Source organism: Lithobates pipiens, unplaced genomic scaffold (assembly GCF_037356315.1).
Source record: "Lithobates pipiens isolate NorthernLeopardFrog02 unplaced genomic scaffold, aLitPip1_a1.2 Scaffold_13, whole genome shotgun sequence".
NCBI classification, from domain to species: domain Eukaryota; kingdom Metazoa; phylum Chordata; class Amphibia; order Anura; family Ranidae; genus Lithobates; species Lithobates pipiens.
Window position 1 is genome coordinate 514,840,804 of NW_027507718.1, and position 16,845 is coordinate 514,857,648.

Below are 16,845 nucleotides of genomic sequence, written 5' to 3' on the forward strand. Positions count from 1 at the left end.
AGGGGGGGGAGAGAGAGAAGGGGGTGGAGAGAAGGGGGGGAGAGAGAAGGGGGGGGGAGAGAGAAGGGGGGGAAGTGGGGAAGAGAGAGAGTGGGGGAGAGAGATAGAGGGGGAAGAGAGAGGGGAAGAGAGAGAGAGAGAGAGAGAGAAAGGGGGAGAGAGAGAGAGAGAGAGAGAGAGAGAGAGAGAGAGGGGGGAGAGAGAGAGAAAGGGGGGAGAGAGAGAGAGAAAGGGGAGGGGAGAGAGAGAAAGGGGGGAGAGAGAGAGAGAAAGGGGGGGAGAGAGAGAGAAAGGGGGGGGGAGAGAGAGAGAAAGGGGGGAGAGAGAGAAAGGGGGGAGAGAGAGAAAGTGGGGGAGAGAAAGGGGGCGAGAGAGAGAGAGAAAGGGGGGAGAGAGAAAGGGGGGAGAGAGAAAGGGGGGGGAGAGAGAGAAGGGGGGAGAGAGAGAGAGAAGGGGGAGAGAGAGAGAGAGAGAGAGAGAGGGGGGGAGAGAAAGGGGGGGAGAGAGAGAGAAAGGGGGGAGAGAGAGAGAGAAAGGGGGAGAGAGAGAGAGAAAGGGGGGAGGGGGGAGAGAGAGAGAAAGGGGGAGAGAGAGAGAGAGAGAAAGGGGAGAGAAAGAGAGAGAGAGAAGCGAGATAAAGATGGACAGAGCAAGAAAGGGGTGATGGACAGAGCAGAGAGAGAAAGATGTGATGGACAGAGCGTGAGAGGAAAAAGAGCGATGGACAGAGAGAGAAGAAAGAAAAGAGAAAAGTGGTGATGGACAAAGAGAGAAAGGGGTGATGGACAGAGAAAAAAAAAAACCTGGGTGATTTTGCCACTTCCTGTATCCCCCTCTCTGCTCTGACCACGTGGTCAGCGTATGTCCCTTCGTCATCTGCAGCCTTACTCTCTCTCTCTCTCTCTCCTCCCTGAAAGAAAGAGATAGAAAAGTGGTGATGGACAGAGAGCGAGCGAGAAAGGGGTTGATGGACAGAGAGCGAGCGAGAAAGGGGTTGATGGACAGAGAGCGAGCGAGAAAGGGGTTGATGGACAGAGAGCGAGCGAGAAAGGGGTTGATGCACAGAGAGCGAGCGAGAAAGGGGCGATGCACAGAAAGCGAGCGAGAAAGGGGCGATGCACAGAGAGCGAGCGAGAAAGGGGCGATGCACAGAGAGCGAGCGAGAAAGGGGCGATGCACAGAAAGCGAGCGAGAAAGGGGCGATGCACAGAGAGCGAGCGAGAAAGGGTCGATGCACAGAGAGCGAGCGAGAAAGGGGCGATGCACAGAGAGCAAGAAAGGGGTGATGGCCAGAAAGCGAGAGAAAGGGGTGATGGCCAGAAAGTGAGAGTAAGGGGTGATGGCCAGAAAGTGAGAGAAAGGGGTGATGGCCAGAAAGTGAGAGAAAGGGGTGATGGCCAGAAAGTGAGAGAAAGGGGTGATGGACAGAGAGAAAACCACTGTGGTCAGCGTATGTCCCTTCGTCATCCACAGCCCTACTCTGAGCTCCCCTCTCCTCCCTGCCTGTCAGCTCTGTGTCTCTGCCCCCCCCACCCAGCTATTAGTAATAATAAAATTTTATGGTTACTGCTGGCCCCTCTATTATAGTTAGGGTGATAGAGAGCGACCGAGAAAGGGGCGAGGGACCGACCGAGAAAGGGGCGAGGGACCGACCGAGAAAGGGGCGAGGGACCGACCGAGAAAGGGGCGAGGACCGACCGAGAAAGGGGCGAGGGACCGACCGAGGGACAGAGCGAGAAAGGGCCGAGGGACCGACCGAGAAAGGGCCGAGGGACCGACCGAGGGACAGAGCGAGAAAGGGCCGAGGGACAGAGCGAGAAAGGGCCGAGGGACAGAGCGAGAAAGGGCCGAGGGACAGAGCGAGAAAGGGCCGAGGGACAGAGCGAGAAAGGGCCGAGGGACAGAGCGAGAAAGGGCCGAGGGACAGAGCGAGAAAGGGCCGAGGGACAGAGCGAGAAAGGGCCGAGGGACAGAGCGAGAAAGGGCCGAGGGACAGAGCGAGAAAGGGCCGAGGGACAGAGCGAGAAAGGGCCGAGGGACAGAGCGAGAAAGGGCCGAGGGACTGAACGAGAAAGGGCCGAGGGACAGAGCGAGAAAGGGCCGAGGGACAGAGCGAGAAAGGGCCGAGGGACAGAGCGAGAAAGGGCCGAGGGACAGAACGAGAAAGGGCCGAGGGACAGAGCGAGAAAGGGCCGAGGGACTGAACGAGAAAGGGCCGAGGGGACTGAACGAGAAAGGGCCGAGGGACTGAACGAGAAAGGGCCGAGGGACTGAACGAGAAAGGGCCGAGGGACTGAACGAGAAAGGGCCGAGGGACTGAACGAGAAAGGGCCGAGGGACTGAACGAGAAAGGGCCGAGGGACTGAACGAGAAAGGTGGTCATGTGACCATCCATACTTTTCCTAGGGCCACTGCTTCACGTCCCTTTGGGCTCTCGTTTACTGTGGACAATGCCACTAGAATGGTTGTGGTGATTTGAAAATGCCACCACAAAAATGAATAGGGAGACACAGATAGGAGGGCCAAAACAACGCTGCACAATCGGCAAAGGCAGCATAGCACTGTCGTCCATCAATGTAAAGGAATCACTAGTGCGCTGGAAGGATCAACTTGGGAATGACAGGACTATTATTAATAGTAGGTTTAGATGTCATAATACAATCACAATCTTTATTTCCAGGAGTTCCTTTTTTAGTTAGATGCATATATCCAATTTAAAACCAGTGATTTTCATTATAAGGGTCAATGATCGTTTCCTGTACGATTCTTTATTACCCTATAAGGGCTCTCCAGGGGATCATTAGTGAATATTAGATCATTACTTTCGATTTGCCGATGACAAACAAGAAGCACCTAATTACTGATACCACCTCCTTCCTTCCTGCCAATTTATAATACGGCCAACACACAATACTCTACCTAAAATATAACTACGACCCCCAACTGTCTCTCCACTCTCATAGCAAGCCACTCAGGTAATGATGATCTGACGTAGGATACAAGACCATAAACAAGCACAGGGAAATGACCAGATGGTTAGAAAGACAATGGATAAAACTAGTTCAAAGCAGATTAAAGGTGCGTTCAGTGCATTCTGAAAAAAGGTTGAAAACAGTAAAACACCTGTGTGCAACACTGACCTATGGAAGCTGAACAACGTTGGAATAAGTTAGCCACTCAATCAGTGGCGGCCCGTCCATAGGGGGCGCCTGGGTGCCCCCCCCCCCCAGTCACCAAAGAAAAAAAATGAAAAAAAAATGAAAAAAAAATTTTTTTTTTAAACTGGCCCTTTAAAAAAAAAAAAAAAAAAAAAAAATTGAAAAAAGGTCCTTCAGTGCACTATGAGAAACACCACGTCAATGCAATCATGAGATTGCAGACGTGGAGCTTCATTTGCGGGATTTTAACCCGCCTTGTGGCGCAAATGAAAGTGCCAATTAGCTTCCGCCCATAGAATCACTATGGGCGGGAGCATTGTTGTTTAATTTAGAGGTTACTTCCGGGTTTTACGAAAACCGGAAGTGACCTCACAGCTCCATTCTTTGCATGGCCCGAGCGGAGCTGGAAGCAAGGTAAGTGCCTTGCAGCCCTGAGGCTTTTTGTTAGTACTGTTAGGCTTCATGCACACGAGACGCAGATGCAAACTCTGCTGGACACATGTTGAAACCGGCGTTTAGAAACGCGCGCTTTGCCGCGATTTAGCGGCGTTTGCGTCTAGAAGCGTTTAGTTAAGCTAACATCATAGACCCTCCCCAGCTCAAAAAACAGTATTAACTATTTCAGCAATTTTGTGAGACCAGAGTGAGTAGCAGCAGCTGTGAGAGCTGCAGTGTACTTGTATTTAGCGTGTCACTTGCCACGGCACCTGCCACAAGTTGTGGATTGTCCACTTGCCACGTGACTTGCCACATCACCTGCCACGTCACCTGCCACGTCACTTGCCACATCATCTGCCACAAGTTGTGGATTGTCCAACTGCCACGTCACCTGCCACAAGTTTTGGATTGTCCACTTGCCACGTCACTTGCCACAAGTTGGGGATTGTCCACTTGCCACGTCACTTGCCACAAGTTGTGGATTGTCCACTTGCCACGTCACTTGCCACATCACCTGCCACGTCACTTGCCACGAGATGTGGATTGTCCACTTTCCACGTCACCTGCCATGCCACCTGCCACAAGTTGTGGATTGTCCACTTGCCACGTCACCAGCCACATCACCTGCCACAAGTTGTGGATTCTCCACTTGCCACGTGACTTGCCACATCACCTGCCACGTCACTTGCCACATCACCTGCCACCAGTTGTGGATTGTCTACTTGCCACGTCACTTGCCACGTCACCTGCCACGTCACCTGCCACGTCACCTGCCACAAATTGTGGATTGTCCACTTGCCACGTCACCTGCCACGTCACTTGCCACAAGTTGTGGATTGTCCACTTGCCACGTGACTTGCCACATCACCTGCCACGTCACTTGCCACATCACCTGCCACCAGTTGTGGATTGTCTACTTGCCACGTCACTTGCCACGTCACCTGCCACAAGTTGTGGATTGTCCACTTGCCACGTCACCTGCCACGTCACTTGCCACAAGTTGTGGATTGTCCACTTGCCACGTCACCTGCCACAAGTTTTGGATTGTCCACTTGCCACATCACCTGCCACGTCACTTGCCACATCACCTGCCACATGTTGTGGATTGTCCACTTGCCACGTCACTTGCCACATCACCTGCCACGTCACTTGCCACAAGATGTGGATTGTCCACTTTCCATGTCACCTGCCATGCCACCTGCCACAAGTTGTGGATTGTCCACTTGCCACGTCACCAGCCACATCACCTGCCACAAGTTGTGGATTTCCACTTGCCACGTGACTTGCCACATCACCTGCCACGTCACTTGCCATGTCACCTGTCACAAGTTGTGGATTGTCCACTTGCCACATCACTTGCCACCTGCCATGTCACTTGCCACAAGTTGTGGATTGTCCACTTGCCACGTCACTTGCCACGTCACCTGCCACAAGTTGTGGATTGTCCACTTGCCACGTCACCTGCCACAAGTTTTGGATTGTCCACTTGCCACGTCACTTGCCACGTCAGCTGCCACGTCACTTGCCACAAGATGTGGATTGTCCACTTGGCACATCACCTGCCACAAGTTGTGGATTGTCCACTTGCTACATCACTTGCCACATCACCTGCCACGTCACTTGCCACAAGATGTGGATTGTCCACTTGGCACATCACCTGCCACGTCACCTGCCACAAGTTGTGGATTGTCCACTTGCTACATCACTTGCCACATCACCTGCCACGTCACTTGCCACAAGATGTGGATTGTCCACTTGCCACATCACCTGCCACGTCACTTGCCACAAGATGTGGATTGTCCACTTTCCACGTCACTTGCCACTTCACCTGCCACGTCACTTGCCACAAGTTGTGGATTGTCCACTTGCCACATCACTTGCCACCTGCCATGTCACTTGCCACAAGTTGTGGATTGTCCACTTGCAATTGCAATTGTTTAAAATATTTTTCTAATGGTTTGTCATCATTTGCAATCATTTTTGAGATTTTTAATGTTAAAAAAAAGGTCACCTTTAAAAACGCTTATAAACGAAAACGCAGCAAAACGCATCTGAAACGTGGAAACTTTTGCGTTTGAACCCATTTTTTTGCTTCTGGAAAAACGAGGTTAAACGCAACTGCATAAAAACGGCAAAAAACGAGACTGTGTGCATGGACATATAGGATAACATTGAATGAGTTCAGGAGCAGTTGAAGAAAGTGTCCAACTGCCTCTGAACACGCGTTTAACTGCGTCTCGTGTGCATGAGGCCTTAGAAGCCAGATTAGATCCCCCCCCCCCCCCCTTTCACTACACATTCCAAAAAATTGAATGCAAGTGTGATTATAACCCTCCTGCATTTACTCCACTGAATTTTGCTCACAAATCGGCTGATATCATCAGAACTCTGTATGTCACTCTGCTCTTCACCCCCCTTCAGGTAGACTGCTCCGGATACAGTAACTCATGGCATAGCAGCTGCCAGCTACTTTGTGGGACTCTGTGATAAGATGGGGAAGCTTCACAGCAACAGGTTGTTTTAAAATGTGGAAAACTCAAAACGGACATTCAGGCTGGGAAGAAGTGTGTTCTGTGTATGTGTGTGTGTGTGTATTGTATGTACTGGGTGTTCTGTGTGTGTGTGTGTTTATTGTATGTACTGTGTGTGTTCTGTGTATGTACTGTGTGTATATTATGTACTGTGTGTATATTATATGTAGTGTGTGTGTGTGTGTGTGTGTGTATTGTATGTACTGTGTGTGTGTTGTATGTACTGGGTGTTCTGTGTGTGTGTGTGTGTTGTATGTACTGGGTGTTCTGTGTGTGTTGTATGTACTGGGTGTTCTGTGTGTGTGTGTGTGTGTTGTATGTACTGGGTGTTGTGTGTGTGTGTGTGTGTGTGTTGTATGTACTGGGTGTTCTGTGTGTGTGTGTGTGTTGTATGTACTGGGTGTTCTGTGTGTGTGTGTGTGTGTGTGTGTGTGTGTGTGTGTGTGTGTGTGTGTGTGTGTGTGTCTGTGTTGTATGTACTGGGTGTTCTGTGTGTGTTGTATGTACTGGGGGTTCTGTGTGTGTGTGCGTGTGTGTATATTGTATGTACTGTGTGTGTTCTGTGTATGTACTGTGTGTGTATTATATGTACTATGTACTGTGTGTTCTGTATATGTACTGTGTGTTCTGTGTGTGTGTATTGTATGTACTGTGTGTGTGTTGTATGTACTGTGTGTTCTGTGTGTGTTTATCGTATGTAGTGTGTGTTCTGTGTATGTATTGTGTGTACTGTGCGTCCTGTGTGTGTTCTGTGTATGTATTGTATGTACTGTGTGTTGTGTGTGTGTGTAATGTACTGTGTGTGTATTGTATGTACTGTATGTACTGTGTGTTCTGTGTGTGTGTATCGTATGTATTGTATGTACTGTGTATTCTGTGTATGTATTGTGTGTACTGTGCGTCCTGTGTGTGTTCTGTGTATGTATTGTATGTACTGTGTGTGTTCTGTGTATGTACTGTGTGTGTACTGTATGTTCTGTATGTACTGTGTGTTCTGTGTGTGTGTATCGTATGTATTGTATGTACTGTGTGTTTCGTGTATGTACTGTGCGTCCTGTGTGTGTTCTGTGTATGTATTGTATGTACTGTGTGTGTATTGTATGTTCTGTATGTACTGTGTGTTCTGTGAATATACCGTGTGTATTGTATGTGTTGTGTATGTACTGTGTGTATTGTATCTGTTGTGTATGTACTGTGTGTTCTCTGTATGCATTGTGTGCTCTGTATGTACTGTGCGCTCTGTGTATGTATTCGGGTATTAGGAGCCATGACAGCAGAGGATGGGTAGATAGGGACCTGGAGGGGTTTGCGCCCCCCCAACATTTTTTATCACCAGCCGCCACTGCACTCAATATAATGACAGAATGTGGCCTTATGGCTGTGGTACCAACAGCTGGTGCTACTTGACGCGAGAAGGCAAAAATCTGTCGCTGATGTTTTCATCACTTAACCAACATCCCTGCATGCATGCATCACCCCGAACTCACAGAAAAAATCATTTGCATTAAAAGATTAATGAAATTGCATTCAATTATTAAATATACGAGAGTTCTTCAAAAAGTTTCCACACTTTTTATTTTTTGAACTCTATTAAATATTAAAAAGTGTGGAAACTATTTGAAGAGCCCTCGTATAATTACTAAAGTAGTATTGCTCAGAGATTGGCTCTGATCCTCCCCAGTTTGCTATGAGGACAAATGGTGCGTGCTCGCTTCCAACCTGTGTGTCTTTGGAGCCAGGCTCCATAGACTTACACCACGGGACTTAGGCCAACTGACGCACTTCCTCTTCACTGCATCTGACTGACAGCAGCAAGAGCCAATGGCTCCTGCTGCTGGTCAGAAGCGGTGTAAAGAGCAAGAGAGGGGAGAAAAAGATGGGTTTGCTTTAAGAGCATATTAAATAAGGGCATTAGCCAATGAATCCCATTTGGTAATACATTTAAAAAAGCGAACAAAAGTCCTGGATGGCTTAACTTCAATGTAAAAATGCATATAAAAGCAAAGGAGAAGGCCTTCAAAAAATACAAGATTGAGGGATCATCATCAGCATTCAGACTTTATAAAGAATGCAACAAGAAATGTAAGGATAAAATAAGGACGACTAAGATAGAACATGAAAGACACATAGCGGTGGAGAGCAAAGAAAAATCCCAAGAAATTCTTTAAGTATGTAAACAGTAAAAAAGGAAGACAGACCATATTGGCCCCATAAAGAATGAGGAAGGACATCTGGTTACAAAGGATGAGGAGAAGGTGAAGGTATTGAATTTATTCTTCTCCTCAGTCTTCACAAGGGAATCGGGGGGGCTTCAGTAACCGAAAACTGCAGTGTTTATTCTCATGACACATCATAGGAAGCACCTCCATGGTTAACAGAGGAATGAATTAAAATTAAACTTGGGAAACTTAACATTAATAAATCACTGGGACCAGATGGCTTGCACCCGAGGGTACTTGGGAAACTCAGTCAAGTATTTGCCAGACCATTGTTCCTAATTTTTACTGACAGTCTACTGACTGGAATGGTATCAGCTGATTGGAGAAAAGCCAATGCAGCACCAATATTTAAAAAGGGCCCAAAATACATCTCTGGGAATTACAGACCAGTTAGCCTGACACCAATAGTATGCAAGCTCTTGGAGGGGATGATAAGGAACTATATACAAGATTTTAATAATGAGAATGGTATGATTAGCAGTAATCAGCATGGATTCATAAAGAATCATTCTTGCCAAACCAATCTGTTAACCTTCTATGAGGTGGTGAATTGCCATCTAGATAAAGGAAGGCCCGTAGACGTGGTGTATCTGGATTTTGCAAAAGCATTTGACACAGTTCCCCATAAACGTTTACTGTACAAAATAAGGTCCATTGGCATGGACCACAGAGTGAGTACATGGATTGAAAACTGGCTACAAGGACGAGTTCAGAGGGTGGTGATAAATGGGGAGTACTGGGAATGGTCAGGGGTGGGTAGTGGGTCCCACAGGGTTCTGTGCTGGGACCAATCCTGTTTAATTTGTTCATAAACGACCTGGAGGATGGGATACACAGTTCAATCTCCGTATTTGCGGACGATACTAAGCTAAGCAGGGCAATAACTTCTCCGCAGGATGTGGAAACCTTGCAAAAAAATCTGAACTAATGGGGTGGGCAACTACATGGCAAATGAGGTTCAATGTAGAAAAATGTAAAATAATGCATTTGGGTATCAAAAATATAATAGCCAAGCTGCTGTTAACAAAGCGAACAGAATATTGGCATTAAAAAGGGGATCAACTCCAGAGATAAAACGATAATTCTCCTGCTCTACAAGACTCTGGTCCGGCCACACCTGGAGTATGCTGTCCAGTGCTGGGCCCCAGTCCTCAGGAAGGATGTGCTGGAAATGAAGCGAGTACAAAGAAGGGCAAAAAAGCTAATAAAGGGACTGGAGGATATTAGTTATGAGGAAAGGTTGCAAGCACTGAACTTATTCTCTCTGGAGAAGAGACACTTGAGAGGGGATATGATTTCAATATACAAATACCATACTGGTGACCCCACAATAGGGATAAAACATTTTTACAGAAGGGAGTCTAACAAGACTCGTGGCCATTCATTGAAATAAGAAAAGAGGTTTAACCTTAAACTATGTAGAGGGTTCTTTACTGTAAGAGCAGCAAGGATGTGGAATTCCCTTCCACAGGCAGTGGTCTCAGCGGGGGGCATTGATAGTTTCAAGAAATTATTAGATAAGCACCTGAATGACTGCAACATACAGGGATATACAATGTAATACTGACATATAATCACACACATAGGTTGGACTTTATGGACTTTTTTCAACCTCACTTACTTGTGCACAGCACTGATCTCTTGTCCCCCCTCCTCCCCTTCACACAGGTGAAGGGAGCACAGGGAAACTGAAAACTTTTTTTTTTACTTTAAAGTGATGGTAAAGCCTCATTTAAAAAACAAACATGTTGTACTTACTTTCTCTGTGTAGTTGGTTTTGCACAGAGCAGCACAGATCCTCCTCTTCTCGGGTCCCTCTTTGCTGCTCCTGGCCCCTCCTTCCTATTGAGTGCCCCCACAGCCAGCACCTTCCCAATGGCGGCACTGGAGCAGAGTCAGTTCCGTGTGTCCATTCAGACACAGCCCCCCGACCCGGCCCCGCCTGACTGGCTGACTTTGACAGCCGTGGGAGCCAATGGTGCCGCCTACTGTGTCTCAGCCAATCAGGAGGAGTGTTCCGGACAGCTTAGACATTCGTGGACATCGCAGGAGAGAGATGGGGCTCAGGTAAGTATTAGGGGGTACTGGGGAGGCTGTTAAACACAGAAGGTTTATTATTTTAATGCATTAAGATAAAAAAGAAACTTCTGCCTTTACAGCTCCTTTAATGTAAGCAATGCATTAAGGTAAAAAACTACTTTAGGTTTAGTAACACTTTAAGGCAAAAGGTTTTTAATCTTAACACATTCTCTGCAGTAAGGTGAAATACTTTCTGCAAGCAGCTCCCCAGACCCCTAAATACTTACCTGAGCCTGATCTCGGTCCAGCGATGTGTGCGAGAGAAGAGGCTCTCTCTCCTGGCTCAGACAGCAGTGGGAGCCTCTGGAGTGTAGCAATTACCTTTGCTGTGTTATTGAATATTCATAGAGATTGTAAAATGTTGGTTTTATGCTGAATAAACTTTATTGCAAAAGCATTCTTGTTATTAGACATGTGCACTGACAAAAAAATAATGCGTTTGTTTTTGTTTCATTTATTTTTTTCGGAAATTCGGAAATCGGAAATTTGAGAATTCAGAAATCTGAATTTCAGATTTAAGAATTTTTAGAAATTTTATTTCAAAGTTCCGAATTTTCAAAGTTCCGGATTTTCAAAGTTCCGAATTTTCAAAGTTCCGAATTTTCAAAGTTCCGAATTTTCAAAGTTCCGAATTTTCAAAGTTCCGAATTTTCAAAGTTCCGAATTTTCAAAGTTCCGAATTTCCAAATTTTTGGAATTTGAAAATTAAAAAAATTTGAAAATCCGAAAAAAAGAAAGAAATTCAGTAAAATTCGAAATAACTATTAAATTATAAGTATTGGAATTTCCTTTCAAATTTGGCTGCTAGGGAACATAACGAATACAAATTTATACGAAATAACGAATGCCGCATCTATAACAATTGGAATGGAACAAATAATAAAAAATAAAAAAAAGGGATTATTATTATTATTTATTATTATTAGATTGTTACGTTCCATTCTTTTAGATACGGCATTCATTATTTCAGATAATTCGTAACTTCGGATACATTCGAACTTGTTACGTTGACTAACAGCCAACTTTGAAAGGAAATTACAATACCTATAATTTAATAGTTATTAGTTCATTATTATTTTGGGTTTTTGAATTTTCATTCTTATTTTCAAACTTCCGAACCTTCAAAAATTGGGAAATGGAAAAAATGGGAAATGGAAAAATTGGGAAATTTCGCAATTAATGAATTTGTCAAAATTCGTTATAAAATTCTGAACTAAACAAATGGTACATGTCTACTTGTTATATGGTTTGCCTCCTGTGTATTTAAAGTGGTAGTAAAGTTCACTTTTTTTTACTCATACCTACAGGTAAGCCTGTAATAAGGTTTACCTGTAGGTACTGTAAATATCTTCCAAAAGTGCACCTGCATCCCGTCGATTGAGAGAGCTGTGCCACAGCCGTAACTCTTGCGCACATGCGCAGAAGTGATGTCCTGAACCTGGAAGGAAGACCAGGTGAAGGTGGAAGTCCTGTCAGCAGTGACAGCGCACCGCGGGAGGGCTTCGTATTAAGGTAGCGTCGTAATGTGCTAGTGTGTGAGTGATGCATGATGACATCCTGCAGGGGCCCAACTTTTTTCTGCGGTTCACTACTGCTTCAAACTGATTGTACTAGCAGGTTGATACATTGTGGAAGGGGTTTAAGCACTTTATTTTTGGTTGCAAAATGATAGTGGTGTGCAGAGCCGGGACAAGGGGTGGCGGCTGCCCTGGGCGCAATGGTTTATTGCAGAAATGTGGGTGCCCGGACCCTAACCCTAAGGGAAGTGGGGCCCAGTTTGACATCTTTGCTCTGAGCACTGGATGGCCTTGTATTGGCACCGGTGGTGTGCATACCCTTATTGCTAATTACATGGGTGCAATTACATTAATTCACACTCCAAGCACATGGAGAGTCCCATTGCCTCATCCAATGAAGAATAAACACAGGACACACTCCATGCAGACTCCGGAGCACACGGTTAATGTGATGTCATGCAGGATTCCAGTTATGACAACCTCTGCTGGACTTGGCTAGTACCAAAACACAACACAAGCAGCACTCTGCTACTCACCGGCATCCTGGAGTAAGCGTCAGACGCAGCCTAAGGACGAGAGCGCGTGAAATTACAAGGCGCTGATGAATGGGTGTAAAGTATACTACTAATAGATACATTTTTAAATGAATGGCCAATTTTCCTATGTATGAGGAAAACAATCTTTACATTATTATCATTATTATTTTTATAGAGAGAGTTTCGTTTTGCTTTATAGCATACCTAAACTCAAGAACAAAAATTTAATATTACCAGATGTGGTGGCCGCATTTGTTTTTTTGTTTTTTTCAGACCCAGTACATTTTTAGCAAGCGGAAGATAGGATTTTTGTACTCACCATAAAATCCTTTAGTCCTGTGTCCATTGAGGGATAACGGAAGTTTGAAGCCTTCAGGTTTACAAAATAAAATGCATTTGTAATGGATAAACTGGATACCTTCAGCCCTTTCTGGGTTGCCGGGGCATCCCCTGTACCTTTAAGGAGGGGAAATTAGCAATTTCTGCCTCTCAGATAAGTTTCCACTGACCCCGTTGATCTTTTTAGCTATCTGTAATGGGGAAATTCCTCCCAATGACCACAAGTGTAAGGAGCATTCTTCCCACTGACCATCACACTAATGTATCATGAGTTGTAGATATAATCATTTATAGAAGGGTTCCCTGAGACCGGAATATTATTTCAAGGGCTCCTCTGTGTTGAAAAAGCCTGTTATAAACTGTAAAGTATTCAAACAATGTGCAGGTACATTTAGGGTAGGTTATATGCTGTTAAGTGAACACAAGTTAATTTTGTCTTTTAGTAAGGACCCCCTTAACCACATGATGACCAGGCCATAGCCGAAAGACGGCTACAGCATGGTCGGCTTATTCTGGGAGGGTGTCCATGGACGTCCTCCCAGAATCTTTCTCCCGTGTGCCCCCTGGGGCGCACACCCGGGAATATCCATGACCGCCGGGTCCGCATCACGGATCAAGGTAAATGGCCGGTGATAGCGCCCGTTTACCACGTGACCGCTCCATCAAATGATGGAACGATCACTTCTAAACAAACCAGCGTCACGTCCGGTTCCTCGCTCCCCTCCCAGTACCTATTGGTACAGGGTGAGGGGAGAGATCAAGCGCTGTGGGCTGGATGTGTAGTGCCCATTCCAGCACTTATCCATCCCATCCATGCTCAGAAATACATATCCATCCATCCTCAGAAATACATATCCATCCATCCTCAGAAATACATATCCATCCATCCTCAGAAATACATATCCATCCATCCTCAGAAATACTCATTCATCCATCCCATTCATGCTCAGAAGTACTCATGCATCCCATCCATGCTCAGAAGTACTCATCCATCCATGCTCATCCATGCTCAGAAGTACTCATCCATCCATGCTCAGAAGTACTCATCCATCCCATCCATGCTCAGAAATACTCATCCATCCCATCCATGCTCAGCAATACTCATCCATGCTCAGCAATACTCATCCATGCTCAGCAATACTCATCCATGCTCAGCAATACTCAATCCATTCATATTCAGCAATACTCATCCATCAATCCATCCTCAGCAATACTCATCCATCCATGCTCAGCCATACCCACCCAGCCATCCCATCCATACTCAGCCATCCACATTCATGAGTCAACCATGCTTAGCCATCCCAATCCACAGCTCATCCATGCCACATCAGTTCACATCCATGCCACTACAGTGCCTCAAACTGTAATAGGTAGTCAAATTAGATTTGACATTTATGCCCCTATTACACCTGAAGGTGCTCTCTGCATGTTGGGCCTCTCTATGTGGCCAGGCTGTGGAAAAGTCTCCCACATTTGGTATCGCCGTACTCAGTAGGAGAATGTATTTTGGGGTGTAATTTTTGATATGTACATGCTATGTGTTAGAAATATTGTATAAATGGACAACTTTGTGTAAAAAAAAAAAAAAAATGCGGTTTTATTTTCTTTACACATTTACCAAAAACTTGTAGAAAAAAATTACATGTTCAAAAGACTCGATATGCCTCATAGATTATACGGTGGATTGTTTTCTTTCCAAAATTGAGTCATTTGTTTGGGTGTTTCCATTGTCCTAGTGCTCCAGGACCTTCAAAAGTGTAAGAGGTAGTCAATAAATGATATGTGTAATTTTTTATTTTTTTTTCATTAAAGAGAAAGTTTATTTGCATGAACAAAATACAAAAACATAAACGTGGGCGCATATTTGACACCAATGAGTTATTACAAGCCAGGATAAAACATAGACATGTCAACATTGTATACATGAACAACCACAGAGGTATTACCTTCGGAGAATCAAATGCCTCCAAAATGGACCCAAAAAGCCTTTGGAGGTTGGGTCATCAAGAAACACCTTGATGTAAGCTAATCCCACATATATCTGAGGAATGAATAGAAAACGAAGGAAGAAAAGTAATAGACTATAGAAGAAGCAGGATATAGTCTACATCCAGAGAAAGGAAAAAGAGGAAGTAAGAGAGAGAGGGGGGGGGGAAGGGTACCTATATCAAGAGGAATCGTAAGGTAGCATATCACTGATCAAGTAGTAGATAGAATGCACAAACTATAATCCCTAGGTCAGAACAGATATGTCTGGAGGAATCTGTCGAGACACAGGACTAACTTAAGCGACCGATCTCCATGCTGGCAGATCCACCTAAGTCATCATGTCCCGAAAAGTCTGGGAGTATCTAAAGACAAACCACGGAGTCCAGGTCTTATGGTAGCGCTCCACTCTTTCGTTGGATTGAGCAGCCGTGTCCTCCATCTCACAGATGAAGGAGACTCTACCCAACCAGTCCTTCAGGGTAGGGATGGCCGTGGACTTCCAGAAAAGTGGGATAAGAGAGTTCGCTGCATTCAACATGTGCCTCGTAAGAGAATGTTTGTACCGTTTAAAAGACATAGTGGACACATGAAGCAGACAGCAAGCAGCGTCCAACCCAAGTCTGGTCTCCGTGATCTGGACTATCAGTTTCCGAACCCCTGTCCAGAATGGCTTCAACAACTCACAGTTCCACCATATGTGAAACAGAGAGCCCCTCTCAGTGCCACACCTCCAGCACCTATCTGATGAGCTCGGGTACCACTTGTGGATTTTCACTGGGGTGGCATACCAATGAGTGAGGACCTTGTATGCCGTTTCCTGCATTTTTGTGCTCAGAGAACATTTGTGAGAAAGGACACAGGCCCTATACCACTGATCTTCAGAGATCGACATTCCCAGTTCTTGGATCCAACGCTCCCTGAGTCTAAGGTCCTCCCGTGGACCCAATGATTGTAGCCAAGCATAGGAAAGAGATGTGGTCTTTGGAGTTGGTTCTCCCCTCGCACACACTGATTCAAAGTTTGTTAGGTCTCTCGAAAAATAAGGCTTACGACTAGTGGCATTGACATAGCTGCGTAGTTGAAAGTACGTCCACATAGGCAAATGTGGGATAGCACAGTCCAACTTGAGTTGAGCAAAGTCTTTCAACTTGTTGTTGAGGAAGCAATCAGTCCCCAAATAGTGGCCTACTCGGATTGGACAGTGTGAGCAAGGGGTTACCCAAACCCGGGGGAAAATCCGGGTTGTCTCGCATCGGGGTAAGTGGGCTCAAGGGTGAGGAGAACTTGGAATCCCTTGTTAGTTTATGAAATATGGAAAGGGTAGTTCCAATGGTGGGATGTGCCAACATGGCTGCGGGGCATTTTGCACGCGGGATCCAGGGTAAAAACCTAAGGGGGCTTGTGCCCGAGTTTTCCTCCAAGAGGACCCAGTCTTTGAGGTGAGAATGACAATGCCAGTCGATAATGCGTGCAATGTGTGTGGCGTAGTAGTACTTTTTGTAGTCAGGAACGCCTAGGCCCCCCCTGTCCTTGGGTCTGGTCAGTAGCGTCATCTTCAGTCGGGGCGGTTTGTGACCCCATATAAATTTCATCTGAAGCGAGTGAAGAGCTTTAAAGAAACTCAAGGGTATCTTAATTGGTAAAGTTCGCATTAGATATAATACCTTTGGCAGGACGACCATCTTACAGATGGCAGCCCTGCCAAACCATGAGAAGAACCCCGAAAGCCACCTCTGCAAGTCCTGCGTTAGAGTCTTAAGGAGGGGGGAAAAATTCTGCACAAACGTCGTTGACAGTCTTGGTGTTAGCCAGATTCCCAGGTATTTAATGGCCGACTCAACCCAATGGAAGGGACTATTAGCCTGAATCCTGGTCACTGAGTATTGGGGAAGTGAGATATTCATCGCCTCCGATTTAGAATAATTTATTTTGAGATTAGATAAATATCCATAGCCAGCAAATTCTTTCAAAAGAGAGGGGATGGAAACATGAGGGTCAGTCAGGAAAAACAACAAATCATCGGCAAAAGCCGCAATTTT

At 45.6% G+C, this 16,845-nt stretch overlaps 1 protein-coding gene across 2 annotated transcripts in view; it reads right to left on the reverse strand.

Moving 5' to 3' along the window:
- EXOC6B (exocyst complex component 6B) overlaps window positions 1-16,845 on the reverse strand; it is a 440,636-nt gene that overhangs the window by 130,414 nt on the left and 293,377 nt on the right. The window contains exon 19 of one of the 2 annotated variants that reach the window (XM_077478073.1): window positions 12,479-12,508. The exons of the other annotated variant lie outside the window; for it this stretch is intronic. Within the exon in view, the coding sequence (XP_077334199.1) occupies window positions 12,479-12,508 (30 nt within the window). The remainder of the gene's footprint in view (window positions 1-12,478; window positions 12,509-16,845) is intronic. 2 annotated transcript variants of the gene reach the window in all.